The 20,723-nt window shown below is 49.8% G+C and overlaps 1 protein-coding gene across 1 annotated transcript in view; it reads left to right on the forward strand.

Moving 5' to 3' along the window:
- XKR6 (XK related 6) overlaps positions 1-20,723 on the forward strand; it is a 166,241-nt gene that overhangs the window by 127,759 nt on the left and 17,759 nt on the right. The window contains exon 2 of the mRNA XM_005528792.3: positions 18,864-19,060. Within this exon, the coding sequence (XP_005528849.2) occupies positions 18,864-19,060 (197 nt within the window). The remainder of the gene's footprint in view (positions 1-18,863; positions 19,061-20,723) is intronic.

Genomic DNA, 20,723 nt, shown 5'->3' on the forward strand with positions numbered 1-20,723 from the left:
CTGGAGTGGCTTATCAGCCTGAATCCTCTAACAGGGTTTGGAGAGGACCTGTCTGAGCGAGCAAAAACCGGTTGGGATGGTGATGACACTGGGGGTGGTGGTGTCAGAAGGGGCTTTTCTCCTCCCTCCCAGCCATGCATAAATAAAGCTGGGCCAGGGGCAAGAATGCCTTTGTGAAGGGCTGTGGTTTTTTGGCAGGGTTTCTGACCTCACCTGACCCACCAACAAAACTCCCAAGTCACCCAGATTCCCGGTGTGCTCCTTCCCTGATGGCTGAGACAAGGCAGCGTCGGTGAGAAACCAAGGGTCAGGTTTTGGCTCCTCCACAAGCTGCCCATGTGACTGCAGGCAATTTATTGCATCTCTCAGTGCCTCGGTCCCCTGCTGTTAATAACACATCTTCTCCTTTGCTGTGGTTCTGTCCTTGTCAGTTTAGATTGTAAATCCTTTAGGGCCAGAGCTGTCTCTTACTCTGTGTGCGCTCCGGACTCGGCACAATCCAACTCTGATCTCAGCAGAAGCCTTTTGACATTGCTATCATATAAATATCAGTGATACCTGGGAGCCAGGGCTCCTGGGTTCTGTGCCTGGGTCTCTCAACCCTGCACTGCAGCCAGGGATGAGTTTATTTTACTCGTTTCTAAAGTCAAGTCTGTCTGAAATAATGATCAGAAGGTTGAGGAGTACAGGATCTGTTTATGAATTACTTTAATGTGGAGTTGATGGGTTGCAAGAGTTGAAAAGACATTTAGGAATGAATAATATGAATTAGATTTGGCTTCCTGATAAAAAGTCCTAAAGGAAAAAATGGAAGGGGTTGCACTTACTCATAGAACTGCTCCAACACCAGAGCAAAGGATTTGTGGGAAGTGTCTTGGCTCCACTCTATGACTATTATCCTGCTCCTTCACACTTCCCAGCCTTCTCCATTTGCTCCCATAACAAGCAAAGCTGTCCAGGGAGATTTATTCTGCCCATGTTCTGCTCTTTGCTGCTACAAACCCACCAAGGGAGCTCTCAACCCCCCTTTGGGTGCTGTCCTCTTCTCTAAGGACTGAGGAGTGACATCTTTGAGCTGGTGACAGGGAGACCAGCAGCCCTGGAGGCTGCAAGGACAGAAGGTCCCGGTAGCTGTGGCTTGCAGGGACATGCAGACTGTGCTGTCAGTCTCACAGAAAGGGATTCTTCCAGCTGGTTTGGGCAGCAGGGGCAAGATTCCCATGGGAAACATGTGTATGGAGCAATGAATAGAGTGAGGAAGAGGAAGAGATGGTGGAGTTGTCCTGCCTGGTTCCACGCCCTGTTGCTGTAGAGATTCCTCTTCTGGACTGAGACTCAGGAGCTCCAAACTGCTTGTCCAAACTGCTCTGGGTGGCTCAGTGCTCCCTCAGGTGTGGGTCTAGAAGGGCAGAAGTCTTTTTCATGCCCTGTATCCCACCAGCCAGCAGTCCATGGAAATTTTTGATATCCTCTGAAACAGTGCCAGGTGCCTGTGAGTCTTGCTCCTGGTCTCCAGCTTCTTCAGGGATGGCTTGGAGGAGCCAGCAGGAGATGCTGGAGCATTTCCAAAGGATGGCAACAGAGCTGGGGAAGGGGCTGGAGCACCATGAGGGGCTGAGGGAGCTGGGAAAGGGGCTCAGCCTGGAGAAAAGGAGGCTCAGGGGGGCCCTTCTGGCTCTGCACAACTCCCTGACAGGAGGGGACAGCCGGGGGGGTCGGGCTCTGCTCCCAGGGAACAGGGACAGGACAAGGGGGAATGGTCTTAATTTGAGCCATGGAAGGATTAGGCTGGATATTGGGAACAATTTATTCACTGAAAGGACTGTCCAGCCCTGACACAGCTGCCCAGGGCAGTGGTGGATTCACCATCCCTGGTTGGATTTAGAAGACATGTGCATGTGGCACTTGAGGACATGGGGCAGTGGCAGACTTGACCCTGCTGGGTCAACAGTTGGACTTGATGATCTTTAAGAACTTTTCCAAGCTCAATGATTCCATGATTCTATGATAATGCACGGGATTGATCTGCACAGGGATTCCATTGAAAGTCAGTAACACTCCTCCGGGTGGGGAAGGACATAAAAACTATGGGATAGGATCTGTTCTAGACAAGAACTACTCATGACACACGTCACCTTCCCAAAGCTGTGCATTTGCTCCATGAGGGGAAAAGAACAGCCAAATTAAGAGATGATGGGAACAAGAAAAATCCCAGCCAGCTTTGGGAGCTCCCATTTCAGCTGTCAGATGGGAATGTATTCCATTTTAGCATGAACTTTGCTCCTCAGAGGAAAATTCCTTTCCTACCTGTTGGCATGGCACTACCACAGCCTCCAGGTCTCCCAGACCTTTTCCACGGGGGAAGTACAAATGATTCCTTAAAACGACTTCTCAAAATGACAGCAAGGAGGTGAGAGGCATCTGATAGGGAAGTCATGCCAAGGAGATGGGAGACATCTGGTATCAGCCATCAGCTCTCAGCCGGTCGTCTGGACCCTTCTGTAGTCAAGGGAAGGAGACAGGAAATCCGTGGGAGGTGTTGCAGACACTTATCTGGGGATGGGATGAGTGGCTTTCTGGAAATCTCTCTCTCTTTCTCTCTGTTGATAAAAGAGGGAACCGAGATGATGAGTTTGGATCAGCTTTCCCATTTTCAAACAGCTGAAGAATGGAAATCCCATCTGAGGAGACTTGGGTCAACTGCTGTGTCTCCAGAAAGATTTCCAATCACGTGAGCTTGGGCTCCACAAAAAAAAACAGTGACCAACTGGAGCATCCAGGGCCACCCCAGGGGCTTGGGGTGTCAGAGTGGGGAAACATGACACAAAATATTCCATACATGCCAGAAAGAAAAGCTGCACGAGGAAAGCACAGGGGGAGAGAGGGATTCAAACCCAAAGCTACTTTAAAAGGCGCAGGCTCGGTGTCCTGCTTTTGGCTGTCACCTCAAGTGGCAGGACACGCAGGCAGGGGGGTGGGAGGTGGAGACTTTAATTCCCTCCAGAGCCTGGAGATGACTCAAGCCTGCAGCATCCTCTTTCCAGCAGAGTGTCCTCATGAGACCACGGTGGAAACCCGGCCTGCTGGCACCTGGCCGAGGGAGCGTTTCCGACGGCAGGGAATCGAGCCCCGGCAAAATCCTCTCCAGGCCACCCTTGGAGCCAGCAGACGAGAGCCTTCCTGACACGCTGCCGTGTCCCAGGAGGTGTTCCAGTGTTGGATATCCTGCCCAGCAGCCCCAACATGGGAACCTGAGAGCTTCGTCTCCTCGGCCGCCTCGGGGGGTTGATGGGTTTGTCTGGGATGTTCGATGGCCAAGGTCAAGCCCTGACTTCACGTCTAGCTAAGAAGGGCTTGGAACTCACAGAAAAGGGTCTGAACCAGCATGAAGGGTTATGAAACCACAGGAAGGGATTTGTACCAATAGAAAGGGATTTGAGCACACAAGGAGGGATTTGAACCCACAAGGAGGGGTCTGAACCCACAAAAAGGGGATTCAAAACCACGAGAAAGAGTTTTAATCTATAAGAAAGGATTTGAACCTACAGGAAGGGGTTTGAAACTATAAGAAGGGATCTGAACCTTCAAGAAAGGATTTGAGCCTAAAGGAAGGGGTTTGAACCCACAAGAAGGAATTTAAACCCACAGGGGTTTAAAGGGATTTGTCCCAATGAAAAGGGATTTGAACACACAAGGAGGAAAAATTTGAACTCACAATAAAGGGTTTGAACCCACAAGAAAGTATTTGAACCTACAAGAAAATACTTGAACCTACAGGAAGGAGTTTGAAACTACAATAAGGGATTTGAACCCTCAGGAAGGGTTTTGAACCCACAAAAAGGGATTTGAACCCACAAGAAAGGGTTTTAATCTACAATAAAGGATTTGAATCTACAGGAAGCAGATCTGAAATTGCATGAAGGGATTTGAACACACAGGAAGGGGTTTGAACCCCCAGGAAGGGATTTGAAACAAAAAAAAAAAGGGATTTGAACACACAAAGAGATATCTAAACCCACAAGAAAGGGTTTCAACGTACAAGAAAGGGTTTGAATCCACAAGAAGAAGTTTGAACCCACAGGAAGGACTTTGAACTTTGAACCCAAAATAAAAGGGCTCTGAACCCATCTGGCTGCTCTCCTGAGTGGCAGGAGAGAGCACACAGACTCTGTTGCTAGTTGGATGTTGAGGTCTGGGCGAACATGGTGATGGTCTGTTGGAGGCAGGGAAGGATGGAAGATGACATGATGAATCTTTTGGTGGTCTAGGATGGTCACTGGTGTTGGCCAGGCCTTCCTGTGCCTGCCTGCCATGGCTTACCTGCTAAAGGAGCTCAAAAACTTGCAGTTTTAGGGCTCAGATATCTGAAGTTTTAGATTAGGATTTGAAGGACTTGTGTCCTGGGCTGACATGCTCAGAGTCAGCTGCAAATTTTTAACTGGTGAGGCCCTGGGTGTGGAGACAAAGGGCAACCTGAGCCAGACTGGGAGTTTGTAATGCAGAAGTTATGTCAAATCCCAGCTCCCTGTGGATGCTCTGCAGTCCCAGGTTTATGGGCAGGACATCTCTTGGACGTCGTTCCAGCCGGGTCTGTTGGCAGGTCTTTCCAAATCTCTGCAAACATAGGAGGTGACAAATGCCACATCTGTGATATTTGAGGTCCTGACTCCTGTGGGAGCCCAGGCAGGACCTGTAGGGACAGGAGGGCTGACAGGCAGTGCCAGGCTCCTTGGAACATGTGCACAGGGAGCTGGCACGTCCCTCCCCTGCAGAGCTGTCCCCTGAGCCGCAGCCAAGAGCCACCAGCAGCAGGGTGCAGGATGGGTCACTTGAAGGGTGGGTGACAGGAAGAGAAGGGTCCCAAAAGCAGGAGATGGGCTGAGGCACTTCAGATAAGCTACAGGGACCTGGCTGGGGAGAAGTGGGTGGTAGGAGAGGATTATGCAGGGAGGAGCTGGGAATGGGAATTTTGGGCCAGGGGTGAGACCCTCATTGAATCCCAGAGTGGTCTGGGGTGGAAGGGACCTTAAAGATCATCCAGTTCCAGCCCCTGCCATGGGCAGGAACACCTTCTACTATCCCAGATTGCACCAAACTCCATCCATCCTGCTCCTGAATGCTTCCATGGATGGGGATCCACAACTTCTCTGGGAAACTTCTCAGCTGACCCCAGCGACACCAGAGTTTTTCTTCCACCCACAACTGCAACCTCCCCAACTGCAATTCTTTCATCTCAACAAACCAAAACGTCTGCTCTGCTCCTGTTTAAGAGCAGTTGCCTGGAGAATGGGAATCTCCTCCAAGTCCATCCCAACAGGCATCTCCACCACCTTTCCCAGGCAGTTCTGAAACCTCCAACACACAGCCTGAGCTCCCCCAACCACTCTGGCCACACACCTTCCTTCTGGAGAGGAAAACTTTCTGTTCTCCTTGCCTGGGATCCTTGCCTCACTGCACTGGTTTAAATCATCCCTCCTGGAGGCAAGATCAGAGGAGATCAGGGGAAAACAGTGGAATCCAAGGTCAGGGCTTTGGAGGCAGCGCACAATTCCAGCAGGGAAAGGCTGTGTGTTTGCACTTTGGAGAGGCATTTGGGCAGTAAATGACAGAGGCTGAGTTATTCCACAGGAGAGGGAGTAGGTGTGAGAGCAGGGAGGGAAAATCCATCCATTCATTACAGAAATCAATAGCCCCCACGTGTCACTGAAGCAGGCCTGCCCCTGGAGAAGTGCAAGATGGAAGAGTCCTCCACTGCTCTGCTGAGGGGAGCAGAAACTCTGCCCAGGCTCAGCCAGGGGAAGGTGCCGAGGGAGATTATTCAGTGGTGGCTCCTGAGTCACGTCTGGATCAATGCATTCAGCAATTTATTGGTGCTTCTGGGATAGATCTCATCCAAGCAGCTGCGACAGTCAATGTTAATGCAAACATCCTCCACGCAGGGCAGGGCAGCTGCCTGGGCTGGAGCAGGTGTGTGAGAGGCATCCAAATGGGCTGGAGAAGCATTTGGAGCAGCAGGAAGTCAAAAAGACGTGTGTGAAAATGAAAGGCTTTCTTTCCTTTGGATTAAGCACTTCCAGAAGGAGCCCATCCAGCAGGGAGAGGGAGAAAATGACCTCCTCAGCTGGAAGCTGGACTTGATGGTCATTGCAGGTCCCTTACAACTGAAATGATTCTATTCTATTCTATTCTATTCTATTCTATTCTATTCTATTCTATTCTATTCTATTCTATTCTATTCTATTCTATTCTATTCTATTCTATTCTGTTCTATTCTATTCTATTCTATTCTATTCTATTCTATTCTATTCTATTCTATTCTATTCTATTCCATTCCATTCTATTCTATTCTATTCTATCCCATCCCATCCCATCCCATCCCATCCCATCCCATCCCATCCCATCCCATCCCATCCCATCCCATCCCATTCTAAATTAAACCCCACCAGCCACCACTTGCCTGGGGGAAGTCACTTAACCTCTCTGCCTGCATTTCTGCACCTAACTGTGCATGAACATCCCTCCCTTGGGCTGAGCTGCAGGATTCCATACCTCACTTCCCAGATGCTGCTCGCTAGTAGAAACTTCCCGTGACCTCATTTGTGTCACTTGGATAAACTGGCTCTTGGCACGAGAGGACTCAGCTGCACCCCGAGGGTGGTGGAGCACAGACGTGGTCAGGTGGCTTCACTTTTATTAAGCTTCAAGCAGAAAGCTCCTTTTAAATTAGTAGGAGAATAGGGAAAAGAAAAAAATGCTGTAACACTGGGTAGTGCCATGCCTGGTCTGGTTATTTTTCTGGACATGACCACTAGAAGGTGGCCCTCTTTGTGATATTGTTTAGAACCAGTCTTAACTCAGAGTTACCTGTTAAATGGAACAACTGCAAGTGCTGCCACTCACAGGCTCCTGCACAGCTTGACTTGCTGAGTTTTAATCTATCTGTCCTTACTTAGAGCCTCCAGCAGCTGGGAGAGATCCTGCAAGCAAGCAAAGGGGCTGGCAGGCCCGTGGTTAATCACAGGGCTGGGAGGAGACTTGGAAAACAAAGGCGAGTGAAGCAGGAAAGGATGCTCAGGTGAACTTCTTGAGGGATGTTTCTGCAGGAATCAGCAGGATGCGCCCATGGAAGGGTTCCTGTACCTCCCAAAAAGTCTGTGTCTCCTCTCCTGATGGCCTGAGACATCCTGGTGGCCTTTGTAAAGCCACTGTGAGGGGATGGTGTGGCTTGTCTGAGTCTCCTCCCTCCAAAGCCATGGGAGGCTGCACTGGCCCAGCAGTGAGTGAGTGTTTGAGAGGTGCTGTTGTATTCATGGGCCATCAAAGAACAGGGAACGTGCACGCTCCAGAACCCACCAGTACATTTCCTCTGGCCAGGAATAGCTGATGAGTAATACAAAGCAGCAGAGGTAATAAATATTAAAGAGCTGGAAAATGTGAAAGTGCACGGGCAGCGGAGCTGACAGGCCCTGTGGGTGTGAAGTGCAGGGATCAGGCTTTGCTCCTCATCCCTCCAAGAAAAAAAGTGTAGGAATAAGTGTTGCAATTGCTTTTTGTTAATTGTGCGCTGAAAGGCATCACGCATTCGAGTGAGCTCAGCCCTGGCCTCATTCCCTTTATGTGTCCCAGCCATGGTTTTCCTGGTGTGATGTGTCTGGAGCAATGGAGACACAGCCAGTGGGAGGAAGGAGATGCGACACCAAGGATCTGAGGGATCCATGTGGTGATGAGGTTTTGTTTCCCAAGAGGTTGTGTGGCAAAAAGATTGCAGATTTGGATTAAGTAGCTCATGGTGCTTAATTTCCCCATCCCTGTAAGTGTCCAAGGCCAGGTTGGACAGGGCTTGGAGCAAGCTGGGATAGTGGGAGGTGTCCCTGCTAAATTCCCTTCCAACCCAAACCATTCTGTGACTCTGTAACGCTGTGGTGGGTGAATTGAAGGCAGCACGTGGCAGGTCATGAATGACATCTGTCCTGGCTATCACGAGAGGTCACCGCAGTTGAGGAATCAACTTTCAAGCTCTGCAGGATCTCAAATGCTCCCTGCCCCTTCCAGCCCATAGTGTGGCTGTTCCTCAGCCAGGGCTGGTGCTGGTGGAATTTCTGTGCTGGAATTTTCTTCCAGTCCCTGCTCCCCCCACCACACATAATGGTATAAGGTCCATGGGCCAAATACACTCTTCATTTACCTTGCAAAAGCCAAAATGCCCATGAAGACCTTTCTCCGCCTTGTTCTGGTCCCCATCACGATGCATGCCGAGGTGCAGCTGGCTGGGGCTGGCTGTGGTGGGACAACAAGGGTTAAACTCTTTCCTGGCAGGCTGGGAGGACACCGTGTGATTTCTCCGAGCCTGGAGAGGAAGGCAGGCCCTCACTAATGTATGCGCAGCTTCTGTGGAACTAAAAATAGCCACGATCTGAGGCTGTTCTTCCAGGATTTCACAGGCGCTCACCCAATTTTTAGCTCCTTCTCCTCAAAGGGATGGCAAAGCGAAGGCGACAGCCTCAGCCCTCGTGAGAAGCCTCCGCGTCGGGAGCTTTGCTCCGGGGATGCCTCTGACCCCTGCGGCACAGGGGAAGCGGGGATGCGCTGCTGAAGGCACAGTCCCGCCTGTGTGACGGTCCCTGGCAAGGCTGGGGTGGGCTCCGGCCTCCCCGGTAGCCGCTGAACAGCATCCCGAGGATTTTCTGGGAGCCCTGGTGCTCCGCGCTCTGGATGCAAGCGGCGGGCAGAGCGCGCTGCAGCTGGCAGCCAGCCGCAGCTCTGACCCTGGCAGCTCTGCAGCAGCTGCAGCAGCTCCTCAAGAAACAGCTCCCCTTTTCCTAAGCAGAATCCTTTCCCCCTAAACCCTTCCTGGCTGCTGTTTTTCTGGCGTGCTGTTTGAAAATCCTGGAGCGTCCACCTCCTCAGCTCTACAAAGCCGCTCTCCATGGGGGTTAGGAGAGGTTTTGCTGCATGGAAAAGTCTTGTCTGGTGATTTCAGGTCGTGCTGCAGCATCAGTCACCCTGAGGGCTGGGGAGAGAGTGAATACTGTAAATCAGTAAATAAATTCAGGGAATGCCCTCCTAGAATCCATATCTGTTCCCTGATCTCCCAGCCACAGAGGTGACCTCTCATCTTTTCCAGCAGCCAGTGTGGGAAAGGAAACGTCTCCCTCTGAGTGAGGGAACAAACTCCCAGTTTTGTTACTGTGATCCTGGGGTCCACATTGGCTGTAGAGGGTTCAGACCACAGGAAATCTGCAGTGTCTGTTCAGATCTCTGGATCCACTACCCCAAACCCCTCAGGAAGTGAGAAACCCTTAGATGAGAAAACCACAAGTGTCTCCATCTCCAAGGGACCCACTGATAGCAAAAATCATGTCCTTCCCCTCTCCTGCTCTGCATTGTCCACCAAGGGATCTCCGTGAGGAGATGAAGATGTGTCCCTGTCATTGACTGGTAACCCAGAGCATTGCCAGCTTCTCCTCCCCTGGGATATCCCGTGGCTCTGGTGAGCCCACACGATGCCAAATCACTTCTCAAGACCATCTGGGTTAAAAAACTAACGTGACCCATCCTATTCAAAGGGGGAGGTGACTGTTCCCATGTGCCCCAGAGAATCACGTGCTTGAACACTCACATTTTGGGAGTCCTCAGGCATTTGCTTAGGATTTTCTCTGGCATTTCAGGGAATTTCCCTGATACTTCCCTTTCTTGGAGCCAAGACAAGTCAATCAGAACGCCTCTGCTTACTTTCACAGCTTTCAGCTGTTCCTGCAGGACTGACTGTACTGGGACCAGCTTTACTCCCATGAGGAAAGCCCTGACACTAAACCTTATTTCCACAAATGCACTCGAAGCAAAAACTTGAGTCCAAAACTGAGTCCAGCTCTCTGGTCCCTGTGTAAAGCTGTTTAACAGCTTTGATTTAAAACAGAAGGCTTTGCCGGAGGCGACAGCACCGAGTGTTGGAGTATCCTTAAAGCAAATAAGCATGTGCAAAATAGGAAAGGGACTGGGGTTTAAGTATTCATAACTAACTTAGGGAGGGAATCCATGATAAAAGAGAGCATTTGGCTCAGTGCTAGGACCATCCCACGTGTGATAGATGCTGTGACAGGTCTCTGCAGCACCCATCACTTGGATACCCTCTCCAGCAGCCCCCGCTGCTCTGCCTCCTCCTTCATGCAGCATGGAGATGGTTCCCACATTGAAAGCAAAAAAAAGGGCATTCATGCCATGCTGGAGAGGTCTTGGGGTTTGTATTCCTGTTTTAGAGCTCTACATCTCACAAAACAATTAACAAATGAAAGCACAAACATGATTTCTAGGAGCCTGGGTCGAAACAACAGTAGCTGCTGCTACAAAGCTATTCTCTGATTTTGTATTGATTTACTGAGCAGAGACCTGGAAATGGGGATTCTGCAATCTGGGTATCCAGGGGAACCCCTCAGCCACGGGGATGCAGCAAGGAGAGGCTGCCTGGCTGCTTCCAAAACTGGGGTTATGGTGGATATGTCAATAACACATTCACAGCTATCTTTGCAAATAAAGAAACACTGGACAGGCTCTGGCTAAGCAAGGACAGCTCAGGAACAGCCAGACGGGGGAAGGATTGACAAATCAGTGCCAAAAAGTGGGGCTATTTAGGGCTAGCACTTCCTTACTATTTGTTTCTCTTCTTCTGGCTGTGATCTTTCAGCCTGTGAGTCAGAGACAATTACTCTGCAGCTGGGGAAGGAGAGCAGCCACAGAGACAAATCCCAGAAACATTCCCCAGATGGAGCAACACGAGCAGCTCCCGCACCTTTGGCCTCTGGAGTTTTATCTGCAGTGATGCCCTTGCCCCACTTTCCTGCTCTGTGCAGCTGCTGGAGGTTGTGACCCCAGTGTCTGTCAGCAGGATGAAATCACACCTGCAGCCCTGCCTGTGCTCTCACAGTCCCAAATATGCACTTAAACCATCAGTAAAAAGGGATTTGAACCAAAACCAGGAGCGCTGCCCCAGAGGAGGGGGTGTAGGTGGTATGTCCCCTTCACCTGGCACTGCCACCAAAGCAAAAAAATTCAGAGGAGCTGGGGACATTGCTCAGGAATCATCAATCACAGAGGAGCCCTGTTTTATGTACCAGAACCCCCAGATTATCAGCCATGAGTTAAATCAGCCTGCAAATACCAAAGCTGTTGGAATCAGATCCTGAAAATACTAGAGTGCCATGATTTTATTACTCCTCACCAACTATTGGAAAGAATTTACTCTTTCCAAGGAGGGGCTGATTTGTAAACTTTCTTCAAGTAGTGAAAGTGATCTTGGACTGAAAATAATTTCACCATCCCTAGGAATGTTTAAAAAAACATGAGGACATGGTTTGGTCATGCCCACAATGCTGGGTTGATGGTTGAACTCAAGAGGTCTTTTCCAAGCTGAATGATTCCATGATTCTGCAGGGATTTGGGTTAAATGCTGGACCAGGTTGTCCAGAGGAGCTGTGAAATCTCCATCCTTGGAGATTTTCAAAACTCAGCTGCACCAGACCATGACCAACCCTCTCTAACTTCAAAGTTATCCCCACTTGGATGGGAACCTCTGTCCAAAGACCCCTAAAATCTCCTTCCAACCTAAATTCTTCTGTGATTCCATGATACAATCCTTCCCAACATAAGTTCTATAAATCAGTTGCATCTTTTGAGGCTGGTGTGTAGTAAAGCCATCTGTGCTTTAAAACAGCTTCAGACTGGCTTAGGCTATGAAATTGTAACAGTTTCTCCTGTGCAGCAGGAGTCTGGGACAATCATTCCTTCAAATACAAATTTTAATTGCACATTTGGCAAGAAGTGAGAGTTTGTAATACAAACTATTAATTCTTTAATAGGAGCTGAAAGAAACAAGTAGATAAGACTTAGATCAGAAACTGCAAGGCAGAAGGACTAAACCCCTTGATTAACACACTTTTTGTCGCACTTTATTAATTTCTTTATGTATAAACCATGTAAAGAAATCCCACAAAGTTGTCAGAAAACACTGAGAACCCCAGTTCTGAACATCCGAGCCCTGGTGAAGGTCATCAAAATGATTATTTAGGTGTGTGTGGTCAGGATGACCTGTGAGGAGGCTGGATTCGAGTTTATGCAGAAATAAGGATCCTGTTCTTGATTTTGAGGTGGAAAGTGATCTTTCCCAGTTCAGCATGGTTTTGACCCAACACAACCAGCAGTGGTGAAAATAAATCCTGCACACCCTTCAAGGCTCAGGCCAGGAGCCCAGGAAAGACCAGGAACAACTCCCTGCACACAGCTTGGATGCAGCCCCTTGTTCTGGAGGAGTTTGATGCAACCAGAAAAAGCTGTGGAATATCAGCACCTGGGTGGGAACCTGTAATTCCTATTTTGATACTTGAACTAGGAACAATGATAATCCATCTGTGAATCCTTTTCACTGGCATGTGACATTATAACAAAGAAAACAACTAACAAATGTTGATACTGAGCACGTTAATGGTGATGGCAACTCTAAGTTTGAGTTTGATTTTTTTAATAGACAGCGTTTCACTTTCCTGCTCCCCTGTTGCTCCTGTGCTGCGTCTCCTATTCCTTTTATATCAGTTAGAGTGAAAATAATTCATTAAAATTAAAAAAGCGGGCCAAAGCCGCAGCTGGTGTAAATTGCCAGAGCCCTGTGGATGCCAGCTCGCTCCAGCTGAGATCTGGCCTCGCGTAACCTCATTGTAAGGGGATGTTCAGGCAGCCTCTGCTCCGAGCCTTCCAGCCCAGCAGTTACACACGTCCTCCTTTCCTCCCCTCTGAGGAGAGGGATTTTAATCTGGGAACACCCTCCAGTGCACGAGGCCTCTTGCAAGAGGACAAGGTGGCACGAGGGTGAGCCCTCAGCTGAAGGACACCCTCCATTCCCATCCTCTTCCTCCAGGAGGGAGCACAGGGAGGAGGTTGCTGCCATGGGATGGTGCCCTCCATAGGATGTTGTGTTGCTGCCACATCACCAAGGTCACAACCAGGCTCCTGGAGTGCCACAGGACATTTCTGAATGTGAGCCAGCAGAGTGACAGGTGGCCAAGAAGCCCAAGGGCTTCCTGGCTGGAATAGCCAGCCACAGTGTGGCCAGCAGTGACAGTGCCTGTCCCCTGTGCTGGCACTGCTGGGACACCTCCAGTGCTGGGGACAGCTCTGGGACCCTCCCAACAAGAGAGACCTGGAGGGGCTGGAGCGTGTCCAGGGCAGGGAACGGAGCTGGGGAAGGGGCTGGAGCACCAGGAGAGGCTGAGGGAGCTGGGAAAGGGGCTCAGCCTGGAGAAAAGGAGGCTCAGGGGGCCCTTCTGGCTCTGCACAACTCCCTGACAGGAGGGGACAGCCGGGGGGTCGGGCTCTGCTCCCAGGGAACAGGGACAGGAGGAGAGGGAACGGCCTCAGGCTGTGCCAGGTTGTGGTGTCACCATCATTCTGTGGAGCCACCATCCCTGGAAGTGTTCAAGAAATGTGGATATGGCATTTGTGATGAACACAGTGGTGCTGGGCTGCTGGTTGGACTTGATCTTAGAGATATTTTCCAGCCTCAGAGATTCTGTGATTCTGTGGTTGGGCCTGGCTGAGGCGGAGTTTGTTTTCCCCACAACAGCCCCCACACTGCTGTGCTTTGCATTTGGAGCTGGGAAGGTGTTGGTAACACCCCAATGTTTTGGCTACCACAGCATCAGAGCTGTCTCTCCAGCATTCCACCCCAACAGAAGGCTGGGCACGAGCAAAATCCATTTTTCATATACCTGTACTAATAGACCAGGTAATTTCAAGACCTGTTCATGGGCACTGCAACTTCACCACGCCCTGTACAGGGCCAGGGGTTGGACTCAGTGATCCTTGTGGGTCTCTCCCAACTCAGGATATTCTGTGATTCCATGCCAAAATCTGAATATAATCCTTAGAATGGTCCTGGCATATTCGAACTCCCCCAAGTCATCACAACCTGTGCAGGTTTCAGTAATCTACAAGGGCCAGGAATCATTCACAGTGCTGAATATGAAGGAAGTTTCCTGGGTTTGGAGGATGAGAGAGTTAATTTCTTGTGTCTTGTCCCTTTGGCCTCAGGAAAAGCGATCAGACTGTTACAGCCAGAGCTTCCTGCCCTTGCTCAGCTTGTGGCTGTGTGGGACAGGCCACCAGGACTCCTCTGCCCCCAAAGCACACCCAGGGCCTGTCCTGATGTGCCTTTCTGGGCTCCCATGACACTTTTACACATCCACATCCTCCTCCCCCCAACCAGCTCGCTGCCAGAGGCATCCTCCTACATTTCCTGGTGACTCTGGGAGCCACCTCTGTAAATCCAGCCGTGCCAAGGCCCAGCCCTGCAATAGTTCACCCTGTAAATTTGTCAGCACAATCCCTGGAAATTTTGGCCAGGGCCAGCTAGATGGATGTAACCACACAGAGTTAGCCTTTCCAGCTGGCCAAAGGCTGCTTCATTTCATGATACAAAACCAGAGCCTCAGCCTCCAGAATCCATCCCCTGTCATCCACATGGAGCAGCTTTTTCCACCAAGATCAGGGTGGGTTGTGTTTTTACAGCAGGAACATCTCTTCTCCCTACTGGTGGGCTCTCACATCTCTTTCCAAAGGTTGTTTGGCCACATTTGGTGGATTTGGATCCTTAAAAATGTGCTTTGGTGCAGGGGCAGCAGTGACTTTGACCTGAGCAGTTCGTGTGCTGCTGTGACACACGTAGTAAATAAACGTGAGGGCAATTATACCAGCAGGAATTCTGGGAGCCCTGCCAGGAGGGAGGGGACAGCCAATCCTTTGTGCACTAAAAAAAAAATAAATATAAAAAATATCACCCTAATCCCCCTCCCAACCCCAAATTAGTTCTATCTCTTGAAGCCGTGATGAGACTTAGAACTAAAAATACACACAAATACACACACTCGTATATAAAAATAGCCAGCATTCAAAAAAAAGAAAAAAAAAACAAAAAAAAAACCAAAAAACAAACCCAAAGTTAGGATCCTGTATCCAAAATTAGGCTCTTAAATAAATAAATTATCCTGATTTTCAAAAGCACAGAGCAGTGAATGGTTTTCACTGACATAAGAGGAAGCATCATGTTGCTAAAGATTGAAGATCAGGCCTGAATATGGATTTAAAAGTCTAATTATAGAAGACTGTTTGCCACCAGCTTGACCGGGAACACCAAATTTCAGGTGAAATGACATTGATTTTTTTTTTTTCTTCATTCTTCTTAAGTTGTCTACACTTCACCAGTGTTAGGAAAGGTTTGGAAGACCCTCAAAGAAGTAAATAAAATACCACAAGGTAATAAAACTGTTAACACCAGTTCTGTACATTGGTGTTTGGAAACAGGGTTAAGAATTATCAGTGTTGGAGCTGGGTGAAATTTTATGTTGATTAATTATTTATTACTTGCTGAAAGCCCACAGGGTGGAAATATTACTTTTCCCAGTTATCCTCACAATCCACTGGCATCAAGTAGGAAAGGGATCTTAGTCATTCCTTTCCTCTCTTTGCCAGAGTTGGGTCTGAAGGATGCTGAAGACAGAGCACCATATTTTTTCATGGACTGAAGAGAAAATAAAAGGAAGTTAATTTACTTTCAGCTGCAAATTGTCCTTGGAGCTGCTTTGCTAATGCTGCCCAACATTTGCCAAAGGGTTCCTGAGGTCACAGTCCCATAGTACAGGGACAGATTTGTCCTTTGGGGTCAGATTGGGCAGGGCTGTGAAGGAATTATGTCCACCCTGGATGGAGGAGCAGCAGCAGGTAGGGCTGTGCTCCACTCATGTGGTGTTTAGAGGCAGGGGACAGAACTAAAAGATCTGGGGTTTGATGCCAAAAAATCTTTGAGAGCACGTTTTTGGTGCTCTCTGACTCAGTTTCCCCCTCCACAGAAGAGGAACAATGCAGGTGACCCTTGCCAAATGCTGTGGGCTCAGCAGTCAGGGAGGATTTGGTGTTTGTGCCATTGCCACTGATGGAGACAGGATCAGCACACTCTGTCAATCCCATGTATTTGAATATTTTTCCGTGCATTCTGCTTCCATGGATTGGTGTCATGTCCATGTCATTACTGTCCATGTCATTTCTGTCCTCCTTCTGTGGACAGCAGGAAAAAAAATCTATGCTTAAACTACGGATGGTGGTGAATTCCTAGGGATTCCTCCTAACCCCAGAGATCCAGGAGAAATCATTGCAGGACACTGTGTCTCTTCTGATAATTTCTTAACCTTTTTGAGTGGCCCAATGTCATTGTTGCAGTATGGTTCAGCCAACCTGGAGGGCTGGGAAAAGTGAAGATGGCCTTAAAAATAACCCAAAAATGGAGTCAGCTGTTGGAACAGCAGTGTGGAAGACTAGAGGTGTAGGAAATGTGAACTGTGAGAAGGCACTGAAAGAATTTTTTTCTGGAGAAAAGGAGGTTCAAGGGGGACTTTCTTGCCCTCCTGACAGGAGGGGACAGCCGGGGGGGTTCAGGCTCTGCTGCCAGGGAACAGGGACAGGATGAGAGGAAACAGCCTCCAGTTGCACCAGGGAAGGTTCAGGTTGGACATCAGGAAGAATTCCTTCAGGGAAAGGGTTATCACGGATTGGAAGCAGCTGCTCAGGGTGGTGGTGGAGTCCTCATCTCCGGAGGGACTTAAAAGCCATGTGGATGTGGCACTTGGGGGACATGGGTTAGTGGTGGCCTTGGCAGTGCTGGGGGAATGGTTGATCTTGATGATCTTAGAGATATTTTCAAACCTTAATTATTCTGATTCTATGGAACGTTTTTTGTTTTTTTTTTAATCTGGAGAAATGAAAGGTTTACATGGCAACTATGTGCAAACAGGACTGCTGAAGGGTGAAAACCAATGAATTCTTCCTGTCCCTGGCTGAGGTGATGAGAAATGAGCAGTTTAACCTTCTGAGGAAGAGTTTAGGTCTTGAATAACAGCAGGAATGGGAGCTCCTGGGGAGGGGGAGACCATACAGGACAGATTTGGCAGAATTTGGCAGAGGTGATGGTGCCTTTGCCCATGGACAGCACCTTATGGGCGTCACCACTTGGCTTTTGCTGGCCCTGTGCCACTGACCTTATAAAAACCATTGCATTCTCCTTTTCTCTGCTTTCTCCTTCAGCCACCACACTCTCCCTGACTTTGCCTTTCCAGCTAAACTGCATTTATTTAATTCCTGGGTGAAGGGAAGGCGGGATGCCCGAGTCATGCTGCAGTTCCTGGGGTTGGGATCTTCCATGGAAATGCCAAGTGCAGGATTTGGGCGTGTTGGGAGAGCAGGTGCTCCACGGCCATCTCCATCCCATTCGGGGTCTGCCGTGGATGTCACACCAGTGTCACCAGTGTCGTATGTGACCGGCGTAGCATTTTCTCGAGTGTCGAGCCCCATCTGGCGGCTTTCCTGAGTCATTTTTTTGTGTCCTTGCAGTCCTCTTTCGGGATTTTTCGCCTCCCGTGCCTGTCAGCTGCGAGCGGGCAGGAAGGGCAAGATGCTGGATGAAAAGCATCAAGAGCAGGGCTGTCCCTGCTTCTCTCCCAGCTCCCCGTGCCTGGGTGTAACTCGGAGATCCAGAGGCTGTCCAGGCTCACGTCCTTCCCTCCGCTCTCCCCGGCTGTGCAGTGGCAGGGGATGATTTAATCGTTTTGGCCAAACCCCAGCTTGTGCCGTGAGCCCCTCCCCGAGCCTCCGGCAGGCGCTTCATCCCACTGCCGTGCTGGCAGCGGAGCTGGGACAGATGATCAGTCCCGGGAGGGGACATTTCCAGCCACTGACTGGCTCAGATGGCCAGCTTTAGGGTCGGTGTAAGGTGAAATGGTTCCCATCCCGAACGAGGTTACAGCCACCGCTCAGGATGAGAAGGAAGAAGATGTAATATTAGATTGTCAGTCCCTAGAGGTGCCCTAGGCTGGGCTGGACGGGGCTTGGAGCAGCCTGGGATAGTGGAAGGTGTCCCTGCCCATGGCAGGGAGCTGCAACAAGATGATCTTTAAGGTCTCTTCCAACCTGAACCATTCTGACATTCTGTGATATCAACAGGCATTAAAAAGGACCCTGTTAGGGGGTCTTTTCTTAAATGCCACAAGTCCTGAGACAGAGGCAATGGTAGAGCTGTGCCTGTCCATGCATGAGACACCTCCTTCTACTCCAACATTGCCCAAAGTCTCAAAGCTGACCAGTGACAAACGGTGGCCTTTGACATCTGTGGGTCACTCACGTGCTGCATGTGAAGGTGGTGCTCACTGCTCCATCTCTGATGAAACAGGGACAAACCATAGAATCAAAGAATATTCCAAGCTGGAAGAGACCCACGGGGATCATCAAATTCCAATTCCTGGACAACTTCAAGAATCCCACAATGAGCATGAGAGTGTGGACTGCTTAAACTCTAGGGTCTGTGAGAGAAGCTCCTTACCTGAGTTCTGGAGGGGTTTAGATGGTCTGTCAAGCCACTTCCAAGTGTGTCCTGGTTAGGACAGTGTTAGGACCAGTATCTTTCATGTGGGTTCTCTTCTTGTGATGACAATTAGGTGAGGGAATTGTTTTCTTGTGCTTCAAAAGCATTTCCTGTTCCCAGGCTTCATGTTTGTGTGGCACCAAAGTTTCCCCAGCCTTGCAACACCAAGTGCATTTCATTTTATGGTTTTGTTCTCAGGGTGGCATCCAGTTTAAGGTTGGGCTTGATGATCTTGGAGGTCTTTTCCAACATTAATGATTAGTCAGATCGTAAAAGTCCTCCTCAGATCTGACAGGAGGAAGCGGAAGAACCGTGCAAACCCTAACATCTCTCCAGAACCCCATTCCCCCACAAACAGGTTTTGCTGCACTCCAACACCTCACACACAGCTTTTCCCTCCTGTTTCGTGCAGGTATATCCGAACCATGTACCTGGGGATCCAGAGCCAGAGGCGGAAGGAACACCAGCGGCGTTTCTACTGGGCTATGATGTACGAATATGCAGACGTAAACATGCTGCGCCTCCTGGAAACGTTCCTCGAGAGCGCCCCTCAACTGGTGCTACAGCTCTGCATAATGATCCAAAAGAACCGTGCAGAAACATTACCATGTAAGTGGCCCCCCTCTTCCCCACCTTTCCAGCCTCTCCCCTCTGATCCCAGTGCTCAGCAGCTGATGGATGTGTTGCTCACTTCCCACCCTGGCTGGGGGCTGCCACTTTGGGACAAATTTCTGCTGCGTTCACTGGGTAAAATCTCTGTTCCTTCCTCTGAGGAAAAAAAAAAAAGTCAGTGTCAAGAAAAAGATGGGATTCAGCTCTTCCATGCCCAGTCCAGGATAAAGGAATGATGGTGTCAGGAGGAGGCAAGCAGGCTCTGCTGCTGTGGCACCACTTGTTTGTCACTTGTCACTGGGCAAACACGACCATTCCCTGCCTCTGTTTCCCTCCTTACATAAGCAGGGTGATAAAACTGGCCAGATTTGAGTTTGTGTTGTGAGGACAAATGGTTCAATGCCTATGCAATGCTATGATGGTGCTAAGTGTAAAAAAGGGGGGTTTTAAACAGCTAAATCATGTAGGACCTTTTCTAATGAGTGCCCAGGAATTAATCTTGTCTTTGGTACCATGGTTCTCACCAAGCCCGGGATAAGAGAAAGGGAAGGCAGTGGAGGGGACTTTGTAGGGACAGGGATGTACTGGAGGTTTAACTGCAAAAGCAGACAGATGAGATGAGGCTTGGAAGCCACCACAGGGAATATTTTGCCAATTCTGATGCCCGCCACTGCTGTGATGTGCTGAGGATGGGAAATCTGTCCCAGCTGAGAGGGACATGGCCCTGTCCCAGCCCTGGCACGTGCAGCTCTCCCAGCCCAGGGCCATGCTGGCAGCCTGGGGGTCAATCATCCTTTCCAAGGACCAGCACTGGAGCTGCTGGGTTATTCAGCCCCTGCTCGATTCATGCAGCACAGGGGACACTCAGCATCCCAAAAACAGCCTGGTCAAGGCCTGTCATTTCTGAGGAGTTTTTGGAGCTGAAGTGGGAACTGAAATTGGAATTTGCTTTGAGGTTGAATTTGGCTGGTTTTGCCAAGGTCACTACTATCTACAGCATCAAGGAAGGCCAACCTCTCTCCCTTTCCTCTGTATTTCCAGCATGTCCATCACAGTTGTTTAGAGGCCTCCTTCCTCCTATTTATGCAGTCTTTTCTTGAAACCTCTCATCACGAGCTCTCCAGGCCTCCAAAGTGCTGACATGATGAATATGCCTTTCTACAACTCCTGCTAGAATGGCTCACATTTGCCAGCCCCCTTTTTCCTGCTGCTTCCAACGTTATTAACCCGACTTAAAATGCAGAAATCACAGCCCGGGAGGTTTGCCAGGGCGTTCTGCAGATTGCTGGACTCGCCGCAGAAAGCGCCGGGTGAAGTTTGTTGACCTCTGTTGTGCTGCGAGTCAGACAAGGCGGGAGAATAATCCCTCCAGGCTTTCAAATCCGTGCCTCTTCCACTTTGCCACTTCCAGGCACGGCTGCCTAATCCACTGTACGAGCTGCATCATTTTTCCAGCATCCCCCTCCCTTCCTCGGCTTTGCAGTTCCTCTGCTCCTCCAGCGCGCCCAGCCGGCTGCGCTCTCTTCCAAGGCAGCGCACGTCCCCGCCTGCCTCCCCGAGCCCCGGAGGGCTCTTTGCTTGCCACGCTCCAGCAGCCGAGCTCGCCGGGTCCCCAGTGCATCCTCTCCCTGCATCCCTCCCCGCCTGTGCCAGGGATGCG

This window comes from Pseudopodoces humilis, chromosome 3, assembly GCF_049639895.1.
Source record: "Pseudopodoces humilis isolate 2021_Gansu_Grassland_sample_001 chromosome 3, ASM4963989v1, whole genome shotgun sequence".
In the NCBI taxonomy this organism is placed as follows: domain Eukaryota; kingdom Metazoa; phylum Chordata; class Aves; order Passeriformes; family Paridae; genus Pseudopodoces; species Pseudopodoces humilis.